Consider the following 23,239-nt stretch of genomic DNA (forward strand, 5'->3'; position numbering starts at 1 on the left):
GACATTAAAGGAAATCACTTTGTGGACGAGGTATCATATCATTACACTTCAACTAGAATTACACGATTTTTTGTTTTCCCCAATGTCTAAACCAACCACGACGTTTGCCGCTCGGATTGCAAACTCCAGGCCCGGGTCTTTTCCTTCCCGTCGTCAATAGATAGCAGCCCGCTGAACGCCCAATAATGCTGGAAATGGAATGAGTGGTGATGATGCTCCAATATTACTCCGCGTCCCTCCTGGACTTCTCGTTCACGCCCCTGAATACCCGCTTTCCGACTTCGTAACTGCTGATCATGATGGCACACGCTGGAGCCACCTTGAGTGTTCTGGGGATCCATCCTTTCCACAAGCCGCCGATTCCCTCCGTCGTGAAGATGTGCCAGAGCAAGCGCACCATGGATCCCTGTTCAGCTGCAGCGGCCTTGGCGCCGGCTTCACCCGCTTGACGGGGCGCTTCGCGATACACCTGCGTCCTGGTCTTGCCCACGTCGAATGGCATCGTCACCATCGATGCGAATCCGCCAGAGACGGCGCCGGCAATGAAGCTGTCCGTCATGGTTTCCGTGTGGTTTTCGTGGCTTTGAGACCTGCGGCGCGCCTGGGTTCGTGATCCTCTAGTATCCAGTGTCCGGCCGCGGCGGGTCTCTCGGAAATCTGTCAATCTACCCCGGATCGTCTCGTATCCCCACCAGTACAGGCCTGAGAAGGGCACATCCCTCCACAACGTCAAGGTCAGACCCCTCCACAGGGAAGTATACCCGCTGCTGTGGACCATATCCTTGATGTCGCGGAAGGTGTTTGCGAGATGGCCAGTCGTAGAGTTGCCGGCCGACGCTTGCATTCTCGTTCGGAAGAGCTCGATCGGGCTGACGGCAGCCGCGGCCAGAACGCGAGCCGCGGAACCGGCAACTAACGGAGCGGTATCGTCGTTGAGCCTTTGTGCGATTGGGCTCTTCCTGTTGTATCTCATCCAGTCGTAGCCAGTAAAGTAGATGATGTTGCCCGGGATCGTCATTAGTAATGTCGGAGACAAGCCCCTCCAGAGACTGGTGAATCCTTCATTCCGCGCAATCTTCCTCAGCCCGTCCATGGTAGAGCTGATTGTCTTTCGCTCAACCTCCTCGACGGAGCATGCAGCAGCAGCTGATGCTCCTGCGCCTTCTGCCGCTCTCGGCATCGCGAGGCAGAGTTCGGAGTTGTTGTTCATGAAGAATACCTCCCGGCAGCATGCGGTGACTCCGAGATTCGATGTATTGAAAGTCTTGAGGGTATCGGTCGTCATGGCCAACCGTGAGAAATCTACCGTCGGCGGGGTGACATTTTGCGACTGCCATCGGATTCGGACAACATCGAGGGGCGTCACTGCGCATGCGTGTCAGCGTATGGGATGCTCATGTCCCGTTTCGCGCCGTAGCTAACTTACCGAGGAGCGATGTCAAAAGACTGCCCGACATGGCCGAGATCATCTTCTGCGGTGCCGTAATATCATCATCGCTTCCTCCGCTGCCGTTGGTCTGGGGCGGAGCTATTCGCGCCATCGGGAAAGAGTCATCGGGGTCGAATCTGTCGTGGTCCTGGCCTCGGGTAGCCTGGTGGATGGTATTCATTGCGGACCAGCTTGCATCGTCGGGGAAGTCGGAGCTTGGGAAAGATGCTGCGGTCACCCGGTCGGCAGAAATGTGGTGCAGTGAGAAGCTGGCGAAAGTGGAAAACGACGAGCAGTTCGACGGATGAGGGGGTGAGGAAAAGGGTACAAGCTTTCACGAAGTAGAAAAAAGAGGCAGGGTGAGAATTAATTAGCCTTACCCCGTTCGCTAGACGGAAGTCGCCTCGTCATGACTGCGAAATCGGGTGCGCGCTCCGACCTCTGGTCCCTTCCATTTCTTCCCACCCATCCTCCCCCCAAAAATTTGCCGGAGATAATGAAATGGGTGGCGCCGGGGCACCTTGCTGGCCGAGCCGAGCCCAAACCGTTTAAGGTGATGTCACGGACCGAGCCACCGTTCCAATTGGTCGGAACTCTGGTGGATCCTTCGGTGCGCCACAAAATGTCACCGATAAGCACCAGGCACGGTGGGACCTCAGGTGGCACCTCACACGCCGTCTGACTCCAGTTCGGCGTGCCTGCCGTGTGTCTGCTTACAACACCAATGTCGATGATGAGTGGTCGACTTTAACTACATGTCATACCGCGGCTTCACTTCTAAAAGATGTCCAGAATTTCGACACCGCAACACAACGCCATCTTTCACGTAACAATCTAAAGCAATAATCAATGTCACTGTCATAGCACTTCGCCAGCTTCACAAGCTCAGTATTTCTGAGTACCATAGCTATCAAACATGTCAGACGAGCCTCCACAGCTCGACTCCGAGCTGGAGTCTTTCCGGCAAAAATGGCAGACCGAGCTGAAGCACAAAAAGACAGTCCCAGAAGCCCGGGTACCTCAGTCGAGAAAAGAGGCATCCTCTTCATCCAAGCAGTCGGTCCCTGCAGAGATTCCAAAGAGCGTAATCGCCAAGAGGTCCCAAATAGAAGAGGATGAGGAATATGCACAATCTATGATTTTCGACGAACCAGCACCGCCCGCTTCCGGTCCGACCCTGGATGGGCAGTCTGGCCCTAATGAGGCCAGAGAACTGGTATCTGCCCTGGATCACTTTGAAGAAGCTGTCGAAAAGGAAGCAATCGGCAGCTTAGGGGACAGTCTCAAGTTGTACCGCAAGGCATTCAGGGTGGGTTTGAACACCGACCTCTTCACTGATATCACGCTAAACTTTTCATTGTAGATGGATAACAGAGTCGATCTGGCGTACCGGAAGAAGCACTTCCCCGCTGGGGCCGCGAAAGCGCCACAGCCTTCAGCATCAGGTCCTGCGGCTGCTGCCACAAGTACAGCAAGCAAGCCCGTAGAGAAGCAGACAATGAGCGAGCTGATTGCCGGCTTCTCAGGTCTCGCCGTATCGGCCGCGCCCCCGCCGGTAGAAGGCGACCCGGCGCCGCCGTGCCCCATCGCCGGCATGCCGGAGGAAATCCTAGTCCACATCTTCAAGGACGTGGCCGTCCTCGACGTCGGCGACTTTGTACGGCTCTCCCTCATCTGCAAGCGCTTCGCCTACGTCGTCGCCACAGAGCAACAGATCTGGCGCCGCGTCGCCCTCGGCCCGGAATTCGGCTTCGCAGGCATGCACTACCACTGGCAACGCGGCGTCTCCTGGGAATCGCTCAAGGAAGAGGAAGACAACAGCGGCGACCTCGACTACGTCACCATGGAGGAGCTCGCCCAGCGCCGCAGGGAGGAGAGCGAGAACACGACCCTCACCCTCCTCCCGAAACTCTACGACTCGTCCTGGCGGAACATGTTCCGGCACAGGCCGCGCATCCGCTTCAACGGGTGCTACATCAGCACGGTGAACTACATCCGACCAGGCCAGGCCAACGCCAACCAAATCACCTGGAACAGCCCCGTCCACATTGTAACCTACTACCGCTACCTCCGCTTCTTCCGCGACGGCACCGCCATCAGCCTGCTCACCACCGACGAACCCGCCCACGTCGTGCACTACATGACAAAGGACCTCCTCGAGCTGCACTGTCGCAGCAACGGCGGCGGCGGCACGGCGCACCTGCCATCCGTCGTCATGCAGCACGGCCTCCGCGGGCGGTGGCGGCTGTCCTCGGCGCTCGATCACCCGGACACCACGGACATGCCGCTCGGCGAGGTCGAGGGCGACCTGGCCGTCGAGACGGAGGGTGTCGGGGCCAAGTACACGTACAGGATGTACCTAGAGATGCGCAACGCCGGCAAGGGCGGCGCGCGCAACACCAAGCTCGTGTGGAAGGGCTTCTACAGCTACAACAAGCTCACGGACGACCTGGGCGAGTTTGCGTTGAAGAATGACAAGCCCTTCTTCTTCAGTAGAGTAAAGAGCTACGGCATCGGGGAGTAAACCCTTCATTTAAATAGAAAGAAACTTTGAAGTCTGCAGGCCCAATTTTTGGTCTCTGCCTCCCCACACTTTTTTTCCTTTACGACCTCCAAATCTATTTTTTGTTAGAAAACCTGCCCCGTGACGCCTTCACAAATCCGCACTCCTCGCAACATCCTCCCAACCCTTCAACCCCTCCAACACACCCAAACACTTATTCCGGATCCTCTCCCACCCATCGCTCCACAACACAACCCTCAACGGCACTTGCCCCTTATCGCCCACCATCCCGTCGCCCTTTACCAGCTCCACAATCCTCGCAACAGCCTTCTCCGGGTCCCCCGGCTCCGTCCCCGGAAGCGCCTCGGCGCCCGCCCTGATCGCCGCATTGAACTCCGCAAACTCGGGCAGTCGCGCGGGGACGCTGGCGACGTTGGTAAAGACTTTTGTGCGAAAGTAGCCCGGCTCCATGATGAGGACTCTTGGAGTGGGGGCGAGGATGGATAGTTCTTTGGAGAGTGTCTCGATGGCGCCTTTTAGGTTCCAAACACATGGTGTTAGCTTCTCCTTTAGATATCAAAAGGTCAAGAGAACATGCTGCTGTTTATGCGTGTATGTGAAAAGTGTAGGTGAAAGGGAGAGGGAGGCGTAGAAACAAACTGACCTACCTTCCAGCGCAAATTTGCTCGCACTATACGCCCCGGCACCAACATCGACATGCCACGTCGCCTGCGAACTAACATACACCAGCGTCCCCGTCGCCTTTGCTCTCATAAACGGCAGAAACGCGCGCGCAACGTTCAGCGGCCCGTGGAAATTTGTTTTGAAACTCGCTTCCATCTCCTCTTGCCATTTTTTTTTATCTCGTTTCATCCACGGTCAGCGGAAGTCCTTGGTTGGACAAGTGCATTCCATCCTCTCACCCCTATTCCCCCTGAATCCAAATGCCAGCCTCAAGCTGTCTCACATGAAGTCCTGAAGAAGGGAAAAACGAAAAGAGGATAGGGGGGCTGAACAAACAAGAAGGAAAAAAAAAAAAAAAGACTCACGTCAACTCCTCCACAGGACCCGAAACAATAAACCCAGCATTATTCACAACAACATCAACACCATCCTCAAAGTACCCCCACGCCTCAGCCGCCGCCCCGACGTCAAGCTCCATGATCCGTAATCAGTCTGTCATCGTCGTCGTCGTGTCTCACAGATGCGCAAGCCTAGCCTCCGCCCCGCCCCGTCCCGTGGCAATGACATTATCCACCCCCTCCGCCATCAACTTCCGCACGAGAGCCTCGCCGAAGCCGCTCGTGCAGCCCGTGATGAACCACGTCCTGGGTGTTGGCGCTGGCGTCACCATAGTGGGATATCTACTTTTACTCCTCCCCCTTCCACTGTTGGTTGACCTGCAGAGCTGGAGTTGTGATGAGATTGAGTGGCGGGTAAGGTAAACTGGTGATTCCCAGAGATATCAAGACCAGCTTGTCATCCCTCCTAGTTCCGCAGGGGCCTCGTCGTGGCTTTTGTGATATTGACACGACCTCAGAGAGCAAGAAAAAGACATTGGTCGCATTCACCTCTTATTTTGTGCTATTTAAACTTCACCTACTCCGTACTTAGTACATAGACTACTTATATGAAGCGGATACCCCGTCTTGGCTGTACAGAAACCGGCATCCAAATTTTAACGAAAACGAGTTCTCAAGGATCTGCGGGCCGCTCGGAGCTCTGTACAACAAGTCGACGCACTCGGCTCAATCGTAATAGGATAATGGCAATTTGGCATATGGCGTACAGCCAGGGCGTAGACCGTAGCAAACGCAGGGACGGCACATGTTCACTACTTTGCGGGGTGATACCTTCATTTAGAGTTGGGTTAGAGGTTGAGGCCCGCTATTTCGTCTTGGATCCTCGTAGAATCGTATATTACTTACTGCCCTTCATCAGGCGTATAAAAATAAGTTTGGCTTGTAAATGCATCGGACAAATGGTAAGTCGCTACATGAATGACTAAAACGCCCCGACGCCTGGCAGGGCACCAATGCTGATTTCCTTCCTTCGCAAGTTTGCGAGTATCTGGTCCAAAATAACGTGAAATAACAGAGAGATTGTTGTGTGCTCACGGGAAACCCCGTGAGCCAAGGGAACATGGCGGCACATGTATCAACAGTATTTGTTGACTGTGCATGATTGCAATGATGTGATATCAAGAAATGGTCGCCCGCGGGGTATCAATATCGCGCTTTTTTCTGCCGAACTCTGGGCGCAAGTCGCAAAATGGTGAACTCAAAAAGTGGCCCGTACTCGGCGTGGTTCTCAGTCTCTCAAAGGACTAGCTCCAAGCTTTTCGGAACTCTCGGCTAATAACAACCATGTATGACATGGCCGAATCATTGTTGACGATAGACACTGTCTCCTTGGCGATAGACGCTGTCTGCAGTCCGTGGCGGTGCTACCCTCTTGCCGTCCAAGAATTTGGGGCTTCTGCCGTCGTAGTACATATTGGGCGTTTGCTGCTGCCTCCGCGCTTCGTATGCTCGTTGTTCTTCTTCGTCGAGCGAGAACGCCTTCTTCAGCCAGCCAAAAGCGCTGCGTTTCTTTTTCAGTCGCTTTTCTCCGCTCGCCGTCATCTGTGAGTCATATGTCATGGTCGTCACGGTGCTCAACATGCTTGCGCCTCCCAGGCGGGACGGTGCGTTTCTCTGGTGAGTGGGATAGTACCCTGACTGGTGACCATAGGGGGATCTGGGTTGCGCACCGGCCGTGAGCGGCCTTTGTTGTAGTGGAGAGTGTGGACTCGCTTGCACCGGGCGGTAATATTGGTGCTCCGACCTTGGGGAAGGTAGCACCGGCGGCTGCTGAACAGGCGGGGAGAGCTCGTTGGCTCCATGATAACGCTGTCGCTGTTCATATTCAGAGCCGTAGGCCGAATCTGGAGCGTGACGCTCCCGAGGAGACTGTCGCGCAGTGTGATGAAGGTCTGATGACGGAGGTGGAATTTGGATTGACTCTGGAGGAGTCGTCTTCAAAGAAACCCTTTGGCGAAGCGACGTCTTTTTCGTTGGTAGGGGCGCCTCGCGCTGAGGCTGGTACCTGCTTGATGATTCGGTCGGGGCGGGTGAAGGCATGCGTTCCTCGGGTGGTTGTGGGGTATACGTCCTTGGCTGGAGTATATATAGCGATCCGTCAAGTGTCACCTCCACCTCCTCCTCGGCGCTGACCGGCTCAGTTATAGGTCCGTCGGGAGTCTCCAGAGTGAGCTTCGGCGCGATAGAATGCGAGCTCTGGTTTGTGCGGGTGGTATGGCTTGTGCGAGCTGTCTCGTGCGAGTGATTGGTGTTATGAGAGTGTGTGGTTTTATGAGAGTGTGTGGTTTTATGAGAGTGTGTGGTTTTATGAGACCTGGTGGTGGTTTGTGAGTGGATCGTGTTGTGCGAGTGAGAGGTGTGGAATGACTGCATGGTGTTGTTCGAGTGTGATGTTCTGTGGGTTTTGACCGATCGTTGATCAGGGGAAGCTACTGGCGACGGTATCTGCATTGGGATGTCAAAGTAGGCCAGGTTGGAACTTGACCTTCCCCCAGTAGAGACTGGGCCGCTCACGCTATTCGCGCGCAGCGTAGAGCGCCTCGTGCCTCTGGGAGGTGAAGCTGGTGGTGAGTTTGACGAGGCATCGTCAACTCGGGCGCCTTGTAGCGGCAGACTGAACGGCGGAATGCTGGCCTGCAGAGCGGTTAGTACCGGGCAGACGGGAGGGCGGTTGGTCGGACTTACCCAAGTTCTTCTACTCACTTCACCAGCCTTTTTGCTCATTTCAGCCACCATCTTCCCCAGCTTAACGACCAGGGTATTCAACTCCTTGCCTTGAGCTTGCAACTCCACAAATGCGTTGTACCAGCCCTCAGTGTTGCCCTTCATTGCGGCGTAGATGTCTACCACGTCTGGGCGATCTTGACGCCAACTACCCGCGTTTTGGTGAGCCAGATACACAGCAAACTCTTTTGTTGCGGCGAGACCATGCTGCACGTCCTTATCGTACTGTTCGAGCTGGATGTTGGTGCGAGCTACGATGTGCTCAATCTTTTCGTTGCCTTGAACGATCTCTAGCCGGAAATTACGGTCCTCTAGCAGTTTCTCAAAGACCTCGAGGTTCTCCATGGGCAAGCGAAGGTAGTCGATCCTCTCCTTCAAATCATTGGTCGCCTGCTCAAAGTCCTCCATGACGACCTCGAGGAATTCGTCCACCTCATCAATGTGTCCCTGCAGGATGCTGACAACCTGAGCCGCGCTGTTGGCCATGCCGTGAAGCAGCAAGTAAACGCCAAATGATATCTGCGCCATGAGCTTTTGGAGCTCATGCTGCTGCTGGCCGGGGCGAAAGCGCCAAAGCATATCGGGTAGGTCATCTTCGCGTTCCTGGCTAATGAGCTCCTCGCGACGAATCTTTGCATCAGCAGTTTTGAGTTTCGGTTTCTGGGTAGGATTGCCATCGGCGACTTCGAGGAATGACTCGGCAAATGCGGCCTGCATTGAGGGAATAGGATGGCGAGGGACCTTGGGGCTGCCTAGTGTCGGCGACTCGTTATTCGTTCGACGTGTGCTGCGGTCTGGGATCTGGGGCACGGTAGCCGTGGTCGGTGTTCGCTGAGCATCCTCATCGTCACTCTCATAAATGGGAGAAGGCAGATCGTCTGACGGGGGGAACAGAACGATTGGTAGATCCAAGCTCAAGTCGAGGCTGTTGTTGGCCCCGAAGGACATGCGTGGGAAGCCGGTTGATGTAGCCATGGCGTACAGAAGAAGCTGTGTCTGGAGAGGCTATAGACGAGCGGCAGAGACCATTGGCGTGCGACAACTGCCACAGCCGCTCGACAGTACGGGTCTGGTGGTTCGGTCGGAGTCGTGCGATGCGGGAGGTCGAATAGCAGAGTCGGAGATATAACGTACGACGCTGTGCGACACGGGCGCTTTGTGGGAGACCACCACTGTCACTGCTGGTCTCACAAGTGGTGGTGGTGCGTGTTGTACGGATGGATTGTTGGGTGTGCTAATGGCTGGCGCTGGTTGGATGAGAATGGCAAAGAGTCGAGATGTTGCAACAAGCAGCCGCGTCGAAGAGGATGAAAAAGGACGTGTTCAGCAGTCGCGGATTGACATGACAGGCAGGACAGCCCCTGGTTGGTGAGATAGAGGGGGGGGGGGTTGAGAAAGAGAGGAGGGAGTAAGAATAGATCCGGGGTTGTCGCAATGGTGAAAAAGGGCGAGCGGGCGAGCAAGGAGGGATGTCGGAGGCAAGGTAAGGCCAGACAGGGTAAGGTATAGATTATAGTGTGAGGTGGGATAATATTAGGATTACGAGTAAAAGGGTTAGGCTCAGGACAACGAGAAGCGAAAAAGAAGAACCGGGAGGGCCAAGCGATGACGGCGGGATCGGGGCCGGGAAGAAGGCTCAAGAGTCAAGGCTCCCGTTGTACGCTCAGTCGTGTATCCGTACAAGAATGGCGGGAGGGGCAGAGGAGAGCATTCCAGGGCGGAGATGGATGAGGCGAGGGTTGAGTTTGAAGTCTGAAGAGGACGGGAGGGACTGAACAGTTGAGGCGTGCTGAAGTGTAAGGTAGGTACGGAGTAATGGTACAGATAGATAGATACCTAGGGAGCTGGATCTCAAGTCTGCCTTCTTTGAGCTTGGAAAGAGTGACGGGATGGAGGAAAAGGTTGAGAGGAGGGAAAAGGGCAAAGAAGCTCCGTTGGTAAGGTAGGTAGTAAGGCAGCTCACACTGGCATGGTAAAGAAAGCCTGGTAATGCAGTGAGCAATGAGAAAGACTGTGGTGTGTGTGAGTGTGCGTGTGAGGGAGTGACTTGCGCGGCGATGGTCCATGAGATGGGATGGGATGGGGTGCGCTGGACCTGAACCTGGACCTGGACAGACAGACAGACACCCACCCTCCACTAAATTGAATTGATTGAGCGAAGGTGGAGGGATGAGTGGCTCGAATGCCGGCGACTACGCTAACGCAAGGAAAGGCAAGACCAGGCAGGCAGGCGGGCATGGTGGTGGTGGTGGTCGCCCTGCTCCTTTTTTCACCACCACCCTACGCAGTACCTAAGGTAGATAGATACCTAGGTAGTTAGTTACCTTACGGACCTTACTAGGTTTTGCTCCGTACCTGAGGTACATTCGCCGCTTCTTTTAGGTCCAGAAGTGGTGCAAGGTACGCGGCGTGCGGCGTGAGGTGCAGTCTGCAGATGCCAAATGGTGCCAGTGCCTTTTTTGGTTGGGGAAGGGGTGAGCCCAGGGTATATTACCTTAGGTAAGGCAAGTATCTCGAAGTAGCCTCCTGCCTGTGCCTAGGTAGGTACGCAGTAAGTATGGTCGAAATGGCATTTCAGATGCATGCTCCAAGAGGATGCCTGTGAGGTATTCGTACCCATACCTCAGTACTCCGTAAGGTAGGTAAAGCAAGAAAGTAAAAAGATACTTCAAGTTACCGATCGTAAGGCTAAGTACCTCGCCCAGAAACAAGATGCAGCTTGGGGCGAGTGCGTGTGTCTACATGTTGTTTCTGGCATTGGCAGGGCTCCAGGATCGGGGAGTGAAAAAAGAAAGCAGATGCTGCTGCTGTTGGTTGACCACCCACTGACACATTGACCTTGACATCCAGTGACAGTCACTTGACACTGACAAGGACGTGAACGTGGACGTGGACCTGTTGAATCGGGCTCAACTGACACCTGCGACCGCCGCTACCATGGGACTTTGGGGGGGAGGAGCTCTGGGGGAAGATACTTCGACTCAAGTATATTCCTTGCGCCAAGGTAAAGTACTCGTACGCATAGGCATGGCAATTACCTTATCCAGTCGCATCCAGTCGCATCCATCCTTGTGCACCTCTCTCTCTCTCTCTCTCTCTCTCTCTCTCTCTCTCTCTCTCTCTCCCTCTTTTCCTCTTATTCGAGTCTCGCGTCCACAAGCGGCGGTGCTTCTTCGCCCTTGCAGTTATGACACTCGTCTTGGGTTCTTTTGGAATGCCATTTTTGCTTCCTTTTCCTTTGATGAAAACTCTTCCATCTCCTAGGTACTTACTAAAAAGACTACGAGTACATACCTAACTAAGCCCTCGTCCGATTCTTCATCGCCTCTGCTTCCCGAGGTTCATTACACTTAGTCATTCTAGGCAATTAATCGAATCGTTCTATTGTTTGCCCGCCCCGCCTCCTCCTCTCTCTCTCTCCGCAGCCATCACATTGCTCATTAAGAAAGAAAAAAAAAAAGAAGGAAAAAAAGGGACGCCTCAGGTCGGCCCCCCAGCAGAAGGAAGAAAGGAAGGACCCAGCCCGTCCCTCCTCCCCCCCCCTTGAGAGTTGAATCGTTTCCCATGGACCCCTGCCCGCCCTTGCTCTTTTCTGCCTTAGCGCCGCCTCTTTCCTCGAACCCCTGAGCAAAACGGGGGACGAACATGGCAAGCTGCAAAAGGGAAAGGGCCCAGAACCACCCGAGGCTCCTCCCAAAGACAGGGACTGGCTCGCAGGGTCCCCTACGGAGTACGAACTACCTTACCCCAATACTTCCAAGTGCCACCCCTCTCTCCCGGCGAAAAGCGGTCTCCGGCTCTCGACCTTTGGCCCTCCAGACTCCAGTACGGATACCTACTCTGTACGGGTAGTGATGCGCATTTCAACGCTGATAATGACGCCAGAAACCTCAGGCGTGACTCTCCGGCACAATTTGCTAACCTTGGTGATGAAGAGGGACTCACACTCTCATTGCTCTTCTTCCTTGTACAATGGTTGTATACCTAGAGTAGGTCCATCTTGCTTGACGCCACTGGACTTACTGACTGGGTTGCCAGACTATAGGAGCCATGACTGACTCTGTCGCTTGGACATTATTCGATGGTGTCCACACATGCATCGATTGGCTATCTGTCTGGTAGGTGCTTTCCTACCGAGCAGATGTCTTCACCCACTTCCCTTTCCGCCCCCTACCTTACGTCTGGTCTAGGACCGGGACGCACTCGACACACTGATGCTAATGCTGCAGCCGATGCCGATGGGATGCCCGTCGAAAGCATCTTGTACTTGCTTCTGCAGCATAAGAGCCAAATCGTCCCCTTCGGACTGCTGACAGGAAGGGCAGTCCCAGCATTCAACACACCGAAAGAAACAAATCGCCCGCCATCCACCGACACAGTCATTGCGGCTAGTATATGCACGCCAAGGCAAGCGGGCAGATGTTTCGTCAGCCACCAAACACGGCAGGAAAAGCACCAGCCAAACTTTTGCTATCTGCGGCCTGCGCTGACTGGCCACCTTGCACTAAGAATACATACAGCACACGATGCTTTTCCAAGCTATCAATCAAACCCAACTCACACCTTTCAACCGACAACCAACAGGAGACAAGGTGCCTTGTCCTAGGGCTACGAGACCATCTCCTCAATGCAGGAGCGAGTCTCAATTGGGATCGAAACCCCTGCTCGTGACAGCCAGCCTGGGACATCGTCTTACCACGGTATTGTCCAACCGCTGACACAACTTCCTTTCATGGCCGGATACGGATGCTTTGGGGAAGTTGGTCGTCGTCACCCGTTATCCAGCCCATTCCAGAAGTCATCATCCGGCCCACCAATTAATAACTCGCATTCGCACGATGAAATTGAATCATAGGAGAGGGGTACTTGGACACTTTGGGGACACAGCCTGCGAAAGCCGCTCTCTCATTGCCCAAGTGCCGTTGCATGTTCCATTTGACGCGCCATTGAGGGCCCACATTCAATGGTTATGGCATTGAGTACTGCAACCTTGCCATCCAAAGGTGCCTATTGGGTCTTTTGTCAACGACCACAGGGCCTGGGGAAGTCCTGCAGATGCGATTATTTGCTTCGCCTGTCTTTGGCCCAGCCCAGGCCATACCCGCCGGACAAAATGCCAAACACAGCTCTGCAAAAATATCTAGTCTTACCGTGGTACAGATGACAGCAGCTTCCGTTCGCCGTCCAGGTTGATGTGAGGTGTGCCGTTGTCTGGATGTTGCGAATAAGCATGTCCGCGGCGAGGACGACCAACACCATTGGATCCGCATCCTATGGCTTATTATCATGGGTTGACATGCGAACACCAAGTCGAAATTCCGTGTCTTGTGTTGTCCGTCAGCAGTGGCACGATCCGCAAAACGGTGTGTGCGGCGCCTCTGCCTCAAATACTTACGGTGCGCTCTACCCTCTATCCCTTTCACACCTACGACGGGCATCAGCTCCCGCCCTAGTTTGTCTTTGATCGCACGGCCTACGATGTTTGAAGCGGCGAAGCTAGACCTGAGTCTCAAACCGCCGACCGTGTCGACACTTGACGCCTACCATCTTGTGGTCGTTGCTTGACACGAGGTTGTATATCGACGGCTCGCCTCTCCGGCTTCATTTCCATCTGTGGACATAGGCTCGCTGGGCCGATCGATCGGCCTCGTCTCCCGACCAAAGAGCCCGCTTACAGCCCTTGACACTTCCTGGGAACCTCTTTATCGATCGAGTGGAATATTTGACCTGGTTTGCAACGGTCAATTGGGGTCCTTGGCTTGATTTTCCCCACTCATTGACCGCCGTTCAAGATTAGTTGCGACACCCTTGACATAACTGGAACAGGGGAAGGCGACAAGAGACGAGGGACCAAAAAAGACGAGATGAACCGAGGAGCCTCATTAGGTTCGGTCCAAAAGCCCCTGACGCTGGCTATAGAGCTAGTCTGTGCGAGCAACCACTACGTTTCTGATGGGGTGACGACGGAGCTTTGCTGAGCAGAGCAGCTCATGGGGGCTTTCATAGGCAAAAAGCCTCGGCCCAAAGAAGCGCGACGTTCAAATGTTAATATTGACTATCGATCCTACTCCAGCGCGTCTTGGTCCGGTTATTACAGACACGACCCAACGGCTGATGCCATGCGGCCCGTTGTGGCCTCTCCAACTCCAATAAAAGCCCAAAACGGCCCGCTGACGATTTCTCCTGACCCAATGACACGGGACGGGTCAGATTACCACATCTCGCTCGGTGGCTCATACGACTGCAATTGGTAACGGTTCAAGATGGATTGGCGAAGTATTGGTTTTCGCGAACATTGCCTATCCACCTCGACCTTAGCAATGAGAATACGACAGTGTGGCCATGCTGAGGGCCTACAGGGCAGATGACGGAGAGTTCGATAGATGACGAGCATGACGATGCGATGAGCCACAACCTTGGGGGGGGTTCATGTGGGACTCTATTAACAAGTCTCTTTTCGTATTACCGTCGCCAAGGGGTCGCTCACGTCACGATGGCTATTGTGGCTCCTGTGGGATTGAGCCATCGATCTCCTCTCCAGTCTCTACTCCGTACCCCCTCGCGGTTAAATTTCGCCATGGACAAATATTGGTTTCGCAGTGGCTCCCTCAAGGGTCGGAAAGTGGCGGCCGTATTTGCATCGCGCTTCTCCTTCGCAACGCAAGCGCGGAAATGACGGACATCCACGATTCAGCCCATCTTGCACGACAAGCGCGGCTGCAAGGCATGTCCTGGTTTCGATCCCGTCATACCTCCGTTCATGTGGTGCCCCTTCACCCCTTGTGCCACCTTCGGCCCTGGGAGTCTGGGACACTTGTCGATCGACGGCCGGTTCATCTGGAGATCGATCTACAATCTGTTTACCAAAGTTGAGAAGCATCTGCTTCGTCTCTGCAGGAGCCTCACCCCGCAGCATGCACCTTGTACCAGGGGAATGGCAACGGCAACGGCAACGGCAACAGCAACGGCAACGGCAACAGCAACGGCAACGGCGTGATGAACTACGGATACGCGGTGTCCGTAAATCAAGAAAGCTGTCGCGCCAGCCGAGCCACAATGGGCGATGGGCTCTCTCAGCTGATTATTCGAGGATTCCCGCTCACTGATTTAGCGGGAGGAGGAGCTTGCACCCGTACATCCTCACCATCGAAGACTCCTGTTATCATCAGATTTAGCTGACAATGAAGAGCCACGTAGAGGACCATCGCATTGGATCAGCTTACTTGGCGTCAGCCACAAAACATAGCCCAAATCACACGGGTGCATTCTCAGGGCGTCTATTCAGCAAATTCGGCTCAGCCGTTCTCGTCTGGCGGTCTTATTCGCTGCGATCGAACCACTGGTCTGAGAAGGGAGACGCTTGTGAGAAGACGAGAGCATGTCGCGGGCGAAATCTTCTTCTCTGAGGCTCTCGGCCGAACTCGAGAAATCCAAGAAAACCCTTGGTTTCCCCCCCTTATGCTCCCGTTGATATCGTACATGAACCCCCCACATCATCTCCGGCGAACTGCAGCAACGGTCAAGACCCTCTTTGGTGACCAGGTTCCTAGGCCACAAAAAGCGGATAGAAGAACCAAAAAAAAAGAGGTGTCGGCATCGGCCATGCCTATCGTGGAGCCATCGGTACCTGTGTACAGACCTTGGTAGACCTTTATGGTCGCATTCCGCGGCCCAGCTTACACATTGGGTCTCGCGACGTTGCTTACGACTACCTGGCAGTCGAATCAGTTCATCCTTCTTTGGGGTGAGGTCGCAGTCTGGCATCGACAGGAAGAGCAACAACAATAACAGAAAATACGGCAGATAGCATCTAGCCGTTCACAACCGCAAACATCATCAACAATTATTATTCTGTATCCGTATCTGTACTTCGTACTCCGTACGTACGGTCTCCCGCATCAACATTCGGCACGCGACATCCCGTGAGACTCGGCGCGCTCTGCCACACAGGGCCAGGTTCCCCCCAGCAGCAAAAAGGAATTGCGATTTCTCAGCCAGCGGAGACCATCCCTGCGAAGCCAACGACCCGCGCCGAAAGCCAAGGCCCACGTTCAAAATCCTCTTGGGTCCTCGAGGAACTGCCCCCGTCCTTCTAGCTCAACTCCAAAACTTCATCATCGTGGAGGAAAATTGAGAGGGTAAAGGGCTTCACCACTCCCCCTTTTCTTCCCCCCCCCCCCTCAATCCCAGCCGGCATCAATCACCCCCCGGCAGATCACGATGTTCGCTGCATTCCGCTTCGGGAGGGATCTTTGGGATCCTTCTCACCGCTTCGAGACCTCATGGCTCCTTTCACCCTACCTGTTGGCCGCGTGTCGAGCGCTGATTGTGAGTCTTGGCTCCCTTCCTTTACTCTCCTCTGTCGCGCTTAAGGACTCTTTGTGCATTGGGTGTCTGGCAATGTCGTCTCACCATTCTCTCAACGCGCGATTGCCCATTAAACCACCACCAAATAGTGAATTGCTAATGGCAACTAACACGCTTGTCTCTCGCAGAGTCTGTACATCTTCGTCGTCCGCTTCTTCGTCATCGGTTGGACCTGTACTCACGCCGAAGATGGCGGGTGCAAGATTGTCGGCCAGAGCTTTTCCTACTTTGTAAGCAAACCTCGGAAATCATTTCGTGTAACCAACAGAGTAAACGGCGCAACGACTGACTTCACTTGCCCCCCCCCCCCCTCCGTAGACTGTTCTGACGTACTGGGGACTCGCCTTTTACTTCCTCATCTCAGCCATCCACACCTTCACCTACGCGCACACTGGAACCCCGCTGCTCGACCGCTTCCCGCGACCCCTCCAGGCCCTGCACGCCTTCTACTACAGCACCATCGTCACCTACCCCTTCATCGTGACAATCGTCTACTGGGCCATCATCTACTCGGCCCCCTGGTACGCCGAGCAGTTCGAGGCCTTTAGCAACATCTCCCAGCACGGCCTCAACTCGGCCTTTGCCCTCTTTGAGATTATCATCCCGCGCACCAGCGCCGCCCAGCTCGAGTGGGTGCACATGCTCTGGCTCATCATCGTCCTCGCGCTGTACCTCGCCCTCGCCTACGTCACGTACTACACCCAGGGCTTCTACACCTACGACTTTCTCGATGTCGACAAGAATGGCAGCGGCAAGGTGGCTGCGTACATTGTCGGTATCGCGGTGGCTGGTGTCGTCTTTTATCTCGTCGCAAAGGGCCTCATTTGGTTGAGGGAGTGGATCACGGAGAAGAAGCTGGGCATGGATGGCAAGTTTGCCCAGCAGCGCTTCCGCAACTACGATACGGAGCTGGGGACCATCACCTCTAAGCACTGAGGGCGAAAAGAAAGTCGGTAAAGAGGGAGCGACAAAAGGAGGGGGGTGAAAGAACCTAAGCGCCACGCCCATGTTTTAATTGACAGAATATGCGAGCATGTAGACGCATATGTATGTGTATATGTACAAAGAGGGAGAGGAAGAGGAGAAGGAGTCTGGACATGGATTTCGGAGAAGGCACTGCATTGGACTATTCCGCCTTGCTATTATACCCCGGAGGAAGGGACCTCGACTAATTCTTATTCCCCTCATTTGTCAAGAGTAGCATCACAACGGTCAAGAGGCGCCAAGAAGAAGGGAGCGAGCGAGCGAGTTGCATCAAGTAATAGTACAGCCATAACTGTCTAGTATGATAATACAAACCATCTAAAAATCGCTATTCAAACAAGTAATTCTGCTACAAACGTTTTTAGTGACAAACGGTGAACACCTGTCAACACTTTAGTGAAATGCCTTTCCGCATCTCGGCCTCTCTGATTTCAAACATGACCTGGACGCCCATGTACAAAGAGGCAAACGCACTCATAAAGAAGAGTGCACCTACAAGATGAAAGTTAGTGCGTGCGCTTCACGGGGCAAGGGGAAGATGAACCCCAGGGGGGAGTTGTTATTATTTAGACTTACCTGACCAGTCGTGCAGAATACCAGAGAGAATGCTCTGCAAGCCGTCAAGTCCGACAGCGAAACCGACAAGGTTGGCAATCATCATCATGAGCACATTCGCAACAGCCCCAACCGCGCATATACGCCGGTACGTATCCGGTCTGCCTTCCCACTTCCGCGCGGGGAACAGGAGCTGCGCGAGGACCTCGGGGAGGAGGAAGAGCACGATAAGCCAGCCCCAGATGAGCAGGCGCAGACGGATATCGTGCCAGAGGGCGACAAAAGTAAAGACCAACAGATACGTGGCGATGGAGCGGACGGTGGTCGCCCAGGAGCGGAAGTTTGCGCCGCCGAGGGGAATGTAGATGTACCGGATGAGCCAGCGGTTGTAGGAGCGGTGCCAGGCCTTCCAAAAGGATTTGGGGGACCAATTGTTGGAGACGCAGCGGAGCATGTTCTCGGGGGCGTCGACGCCGTCGATGAGGGCCCAGAGGCGGAAGAGGCGCCAGGGCAGGAGGAGCTTGAGCCAGATGATGTGGAGGTTGAAGAAGGAGAGGAGGGAGAGCTGGGCGGGTGTGTAGGTGGACCAGTTGGGCCCCGCGTGGGAGATGGCGCAGACGTAGTCGTAGTGCAGGACGACTTCCATGGCGAGGAGGCCGAGGAGGAAGCGGACGGCGTAGCGGATGGTGCGCGGGGTCTCGATCGAGGCGGGGCGGTGGCGGAGCTGGGAGATGAAGTCGTTGTAGCACATTATGGGGCCGACGAGGTAGAGGGGCGCGTAGATTGCGTAGGCGACGTAGTTGCGGAAGGAGTAGTCCTTTGGCGCGGCGGAGATGGCGAGGCGGTCTCGTTCGGAGAGGTTGGAGGGGTCGAGTTGCTTCTTCTTGGGGACGTCAGTGATGTCGGGAGGGTGGCTGTGGCATGATATCAAGCTTTGGTCTTACCTCTAGGGGGCTTCCGCTGCGTTGGTCGAGGCTGAAGTAGTAGTCCAAGTTGAAGCTGATGAGTCTCAGGACGGTGATGTTGAAGAGGATCTCCCAGCGGCCCATGAGACCGCCGTGACGGTCCATCCAAGTACCCCACCTCACGAGAAAGGGGTCTTCATCGAGCAGGTTCTTGGTCGCGGGCGGCGGGGTGATGTGTCTCGCGATGGCGGCGAAGCGGTACCCCTGGCACAGCTCATTGGCGAAGAGCATGCAGATGTTGAACGTCCATGTCGCGGCAGGGACGTAGCGGCGCGGGAGCCGGGTCGCGAGCTGGTAGTTGATGTGGAGGATCGCGAGCACCTTGAGGGAGGAGAAGCCGTGCAGGGCGACGAGGAAGACGAGAGCGAAGCGGTAGTCGAAGGAGGCGCGCTGCTCGAGGCGGGCGTCGCCCTGTTCGGTGACGGACTTTTTGTGCAGGTCTGAGGGGATCGGGAAGACTGTGTTCCAGAGCTTGCGGAGGAGGGGGTGGAAGGCCAGGAGGAGGGCCATGAACGGGAGGTTCTCGCGGAATGTGTGGTATTGCGAATCGGATACGTCCTAGAAAGAGAAGTCTGGGGTGAGCGGGAGTCGTGCAGGTGGGTAGCGTTGCGCATCAGGTGAAGCTTACGATCTTGCGACCTGGTATCCAGCCATCGGAGAGGAAGCGCTCGTAGTTGTGGTATCGAGGGTCAGAAGCTAGAGAATGGAAGCATTGAGCATCAGCGGAAGCTTCGTCTTCGGGAATAGAGGGCAACACATACGTCTCGATACATCATACGCAATCCAAAACATGTACGGCACGATGAAGGAGAGCAAGAAGATGTAGAGGAGGTATTCCGGTGTCCGCCATTTCGACGGCTGCGAGCGGCTCTGGACCTTGTTGGGCGGCTCCTTGCTATGCGCGGGATCGGTTCGGGCTTCGACGATGGTCTTGTAGGGAACGGAAGAGGAGCTCGTGAAACGTGTGTCGAGGTTGTCGAGGTCGTAGATGCTCTTAAAGAACTCGAGGATGGCAGCCATGGTGGGCTGGCTTCGTAGATGCAAAGCTCCTCGAGGAGCTTTGCGCACGTGTGCGTGTAGAAGAAGCTGAAGGCGCAGAAAGGGAGAGAGCTTCAGAAGTGAGAAATTTCTAAAACATCTCGTCAATGAGTGAATGAAGAAGAAGGAAGCTCCCGAGCTATGTCGAGTCGCAAGTTTCGACAATTCGGAATGTTGATTCGAGCAAGCGGGAAAGGGTTGGAGGTTGTGGGAAATTGGAGATCAAGTCTCGTGGTCGCACTTTCCGTCCCGTGTGTCCAGACAAGACCGGGGGGGGGGGGGGGGACCTTTAGCTGGGGGGTTATTTTTGTGACGCAAAACCGATTTGGGGGGATTGGAACCTGGAAGGGCTAAGCTTCAGACGCGTTCCCTGCTGTGAATGCACGGGTACCTCTTTACACCCCCCGCCGCGTGCAAAAACGGCTAGCTGACAATGCCCGCAAAGCCGGGGCTTCGGGGCACTTTTGGACCCAACGGAGCTTCAGCTTACGCACCCAATTGGCCGTGGAGCCGATCGACAGAACCCCTATTGTGGCACCTGGGGGGGAAAGGATGGGTGCCTCGGCTCCTTGCCAGCTTTGCTTCAGAAGGGTCTGGCCAATGGTACCGAATTGTTGCAAATCTGAGTGCAAAGACACGATGATACAGCTCGGGTATGTATACAGAAACAGACAGGGGCTACCTTATGTAGCCTTCGTCAATTCTGGGACATTTTTGTTTCCTCATGAATTGGGTGCAGCTATAGAATAAGGTAGCCGACGTTGCTATTGGAGACTACCTAGCTACCACGGCACCGCCAAGTGGTCGGGTTCGGCTCCGATGCGGGGCCGTTCAACGGTCCGGAAGTCTCCAGGTCAGAAGCCAAACAGGGACCCAACGAAGCAGGTCTAAAGTATGTACACATGCAGCCAAGACTTTCCAACGCATCGATACGGTATTCCACAGTACCTTTCAAAAGCAAGTTGTATTCCTGAATACTGGGCGTATGTTTTTAATCCAAGGTCATTCCTCGTATATCGTATCCGGTACGGAGCAAGGTATCACACCACACAATCTTGAAAATCCCAAACTCCCAAGTGAGCATCCAATCACGCACTCGCTGACCACTGCTCCATCGCCGCCTTCTTCACCCCAAACCTCTGACTGAGGACAACCCAAGACGCGGTACAAATCAGCTTGCGGAACGCTCTGGGGCTCGCATCCTCGCCAAAGCCCTCCTCAAGCCACCTCTTTGCGTTATCCCACTCCATGAAGCCCAAATTCTCAATATTCTCCCTTGTAATCAGCCCCGCAATCATCTTATACACGGGCCCGCCACGCGGCCACTTCACCGGCGCCGAGTACGGATGCTTCCTCCGCTCATAGAGCTCCTGCGTGATAAAGGGCTTCCCGGCCTCCTTGAGAATCCACTTCTCACTCAGCTTCTGGCGCGCCGGGCTCAGGTCCTTCCACCACAGACTAGCTCCGGTGCCCGTAGTCCCCGTACCGGCCGCTCCGCCGGCTGCGGCTTCTTGGTACGCGACCTTGACGCTCGGCGGCAGGTTGTTGACGTACTCGACGAGGTGGTGGTCCAAAAAGGGAGGGCGCGCCTCGATGCTGTGCGCCATCTCCGTGCGGTCGCCCAGGCACGTCAGGATCATGTTGGCGAGCGGGCCCTTTGTGTAGACGTAGAGGCTCGTGTGCAGCGAGTGCCACTTCTCAATCATCTTCTCGAGCACCTCGGGCGCGAGCGTCGACTCGGCGGAGCCGGGCGTCTTGTACGTCTCCCGCACCCACGGCGAGAAGGCGTTCCACTCGGGCTCCAGTCGCATCCCGTTGCTCGGGGCGGCGCCCGCGGAGGACTCGTCTTCGAACATGCCGATCCGGTCAAACATGGCCTTGAGGTCGTCCGTCATCTCCTTGAACATGGGGATGCGAACGCCGTCCGTCATGTCGGATTGGGGCCACGCGAGGTCGGGTTCCATGAGGAAGGCTGGCAGCACGAACGGGTAGCCCGCAAAATGCTCGTCGGCGCCCTCGCCGGTAAGAACGACGGGCACGCCGTGCTGTTGAGGTAGAGATGACAGGCAGAACTTTCCTACGCTGTTCAGGTCAAAGTTGTGATGCTCGGTGTGGAAGACTGTGTCTGCAAAGTTGTCGGCGAGTTCGGCCTCGTTCATGTCCTTCTTGAGAATCTGCACACCGAGGAAGTCGGCTGAGCGCTCAGCAATATCTTGTTCGGGCGTCAATATGGTACTACTCTCATGATCGACAGGGGTTCTGGACTCACCAGCTTCGTTGAAGCCCGAGGACTCTGGGAACTGGATCGTGAAACACTTGATGCGCTTCGTGGCGTCTTGATTACCCAGCTCAATGCCCTGCTCCTTTACCAACTTCGTGACGATTCCTGCAATAACTGATGAATCAATACCTGTGACTAGGTTAGTCTTCTACCTCGGTTTGTTTCAGCTGGTGGCTCCGTACCTCCAGACAGGTAGATTCCCACGGGAACATCAGCGCGGAGTCGAAGCTTCACCGCCTCGATCAAACGCTCCCTCACACCCTCAATCATTTCCTCTGCGCTTCGTGTCTCTACCTCTCGCTATTCACGAGTTAGCATGAGACGCACCACCGAAACCTGTCATAACCGGGTGCCACATACCTTGTCCTTGAACTCAGGGTCCCAGTACTGGCGATGCTTAATTTCTCCATCTCTGATCTCCATCCAGTTTCCGGGCTCCAGCTTGCGGACGTCCTTGAACACAGTGCAGTCGGCTTGCATTGAAGATCCACTGAGCAGACCGTAGACATTCCACTCCGGCTCCCAGCCAAAGGCCCGGAACCCCTTCATCTCCGAGGCCAAGAGCATCCGTTTACTGGCACCGTTGCCCTGGTCCTGCACAGTCCAGAACATCGGCTTGATGCCGAAGCGGTCCCGGGCCACAATGACCCGGTCCTTGTCCTCGTCGTAGATCACAAAGGAGAACTCGCCGCGGAGGTGCTTGAAAAAGCCGGGGGCACCGTAGATCTTGTACAGGGCAACGAGCACCTCACTGTCGCAGTGGCCCTTGAAGCGGTAATTGTGCTCCTTGATACATCTCTCTCTGATGGCATCGTGGTCGTAGATTTCTCCGTTTACCACGGCGTGGATCTTGCCATCGTCACTGTGTAATGGCTGCTCTCCGTCTGGAGAGAGGTCGTTGATTGCTAACCGGCAGTGGCCAAGGCCTGACATCGTATCGTCAGTTGGACGTTTCCAAAGCATGTTCGACCGGGGGGTTCCATACCAACTGTTGCGTCATCACTGATCCAGACACCAGAGGCATCCGGACCGCGGTGAGCGATGGCTTCAAGACTTTGTTGAAACTGTTCGCGGAGCGTGCCATGCTCTGAGATTTTCTTTGCCTTGCTCTTGACCCCGTTGTTTCCATCGCTGCCACTGTTCCCGCTGGTGGCATCGCTCCGCTGGAGTGTGATAGCCGCCGTGATTCCGCACATGTTGCCTTTCCAGAAAGAAACGAAAAAACTGATATGGGTATAGTGAGAGTAACTTCGAAACAAAGACAAGAAGTTTAGTGTCCTTGGCCCTTGCCTAGATGCCACAAGGGGTCAG

General features: G+C 55.0%; 8 protein-coding genes across 8 annotated transcripts; 2 read left to right on the plus strand and 6 right to left on the minus strand.

Moving 5' to 3' along the window:
* Positions 1-223: 223 nt before the first annotated feature.
* Positions 224-1,610, minus strand: BDP81DRAFT_321282 (mitochondrial carrier domain-containing protein; the record flags this gene model as incomplete). Its single annotated transcript, XM_060584599.1, has 2 exons — positions 224-1,365; positions 1,427-1,610. 2 exons carry the CDS (start codon positions 1,608-1,610, stop codon positions 224-226), a joined length of 1,326 nt encoding a protein of 441 aa, XP_060444527.1.
* A 735-nt stretch (positions 1,611-2,345) lies between these two features.
* BDP81DRAFT_321060 (F-box domain-containing protein) lies at positions 2,346-3,953 on the plus strand (the record flags this gene model as incomplete). Its single annotated transcript, XM_060584580.1, has 2 exons — positions 2,346-2,738; positions 2,793-3,953. The coding sequence occupies 2 exons, from the start codon at positions 2,346-2,348 to the stop codon at positions 3,951-3,953; spliced, it is 1,554 nt and encodes a 517-aa protein (XP_060444528.1).
* Positions 3,700-4,932, minus strand: BDP81DRAFT_428701 (uncharacterized protein). The gene is made up of 2 exons (XM_060590451.1): positions 4,601-4,932; positions 3,700-4,465 (listed from the first exon to the last, which is right to left on the minus strand). The coding sequence occupies exons 1-2, from the start codon at positions 4,803-4,805 to the stop codon at positions 4,083-4,085; spliced, it is 588 nt and encodes a 195-aa protein (XP_060444529.1). The 5' UTR covers positions 4,806-4,932; the 3' UTR covers positions 3,700-4,082.
* A 1,196-nt stretch (positions 4,933-6,128) lies between these two features.
* On the minus strand, positions 6,129-9,047 carry BDP81DRAFT_31205 (uncharacterized protein). The gene is made up of 2 exons (XM_060583771.1): positions 7,700-9,047; positions 6,129-7,648 (listed from the first exon to the last, which is right to left on the minus strand). The coding sequence occupies exons 1-2, from the start codon at positions 8,711-8,713 to the stop codon at positions 6,317-6,319; spliced, it is 2,346 nt and encodes a 781-aa protein (XP_060444530.1). The 5' UTR covers positions 8,714-9,047; the 3' UTR covers positions 6,129-6,316.
* Positions 9,048-14,781: 5,734 nt separating this feature from the next.
* BDP81DRAFT_31254 (uncharacterized protein) lies at positions 14,782-15,730 on the minus strand. Its single transcript, XM_060583815.1, has 2 exons — positions 14,962-15,730; positions 14,782-14,894 (listed from the first exon to the last, which is right to left on the minus strand). The coding sequence occupies exon 1, from the start codon at positions 15,500-15,502 to the stop codon at positions 15,020-15,022; it is 483 nt and encodes a 160-aa protein (XP_060444531.1). The 5' UTR covers positions 15,503-15,730; the 3' UTR covers positions 14,782-14,894; positions 14,962-15,019.
* A 228-nt stretch (positions 15,731-15,958) lies between these two features.
* Positions 15,959-17,041, plus strand: BDP81DRAFT_320273 (uncharacterized protein; the record flags this gene model as incomplete). Its single annotated transcript, XM_060584510.1, has 3 exons — positions 15,959-16,066; positions 16,234-16,335; positions 16,424-17,041. The coding sequence occupies 3 exons, from the start codon at positions 15,959-15,961 to the stop codon at positions 17,039-17,041; spliced, it is 828 nt and encodes a 275-aa protein (XP_060444532.1).
* Positions 17,042-17,474: 433 nt separating this feature from the next.
* On the minus strand, positions 17,475-19,802 carry BDP81DRAFT_471895 (MBOAT family protein; the record flags this gene model as incomplete). Its single annotated transcript, XM_060594597.1, has 5 exons — positions 19,371-19,802; positions 19,238-19,305; positions 18,589-19,167; positions 17,666-18,527; positions 17,475-17,581 (listed from the first exon to the last, which is right to left on the minus strand). Exons 1-5 carry the CDS (start codon positions 19,627-19,629, stop codon positions 17,475-17,477), a joined length of 1,875 nt encoding a protein of 624 aa, XP_060444533.1. The 5' UTR covers positions 19,630-19,802.
* Positions 19,803-20,651: 849 nt separating this feature from the next.
* BDP81DRAFT_481465 (asparagine synthase) lies at positions 20,652-23,124 on the minus strand (the record flags this gene model as incomplete). The annotated part of the gene is made up of 5 exons (XM_060594964.1): positions 20,652-21,859; positions 21,917-22,057; positions 22,111-22,228; positions 22,289-22,854; positions 22,914-23,124. 5 exons carry the CDS (start codon positions 23,122-23,124, stop codon positions 20,736-20,738), a joined length of 2,160 nt encoding a protein of 719 aa, XP_060444534.1. The 3' UTR covers positions 20,652-20,735.
* Between the last annotated feature and the right edge of the window lie 115 nt (positions 23,125-23,239).

This window comes from Colletotrichum phormii (assembly GCF_030913505.1).
Source record: "Colletotrichum phormii strain CBS 102054 chromosome Unknown BDP81scaffold_11, whole genome shotgun sequence".
In the NCBI taxonomy this organism is placed as follows: Eukaryota; Fungi; Ascomycota; class Sordariomycetes; order Glomerellales; family Glomerellaceae; genus Colletotrichum; species Colletotrichum phormii.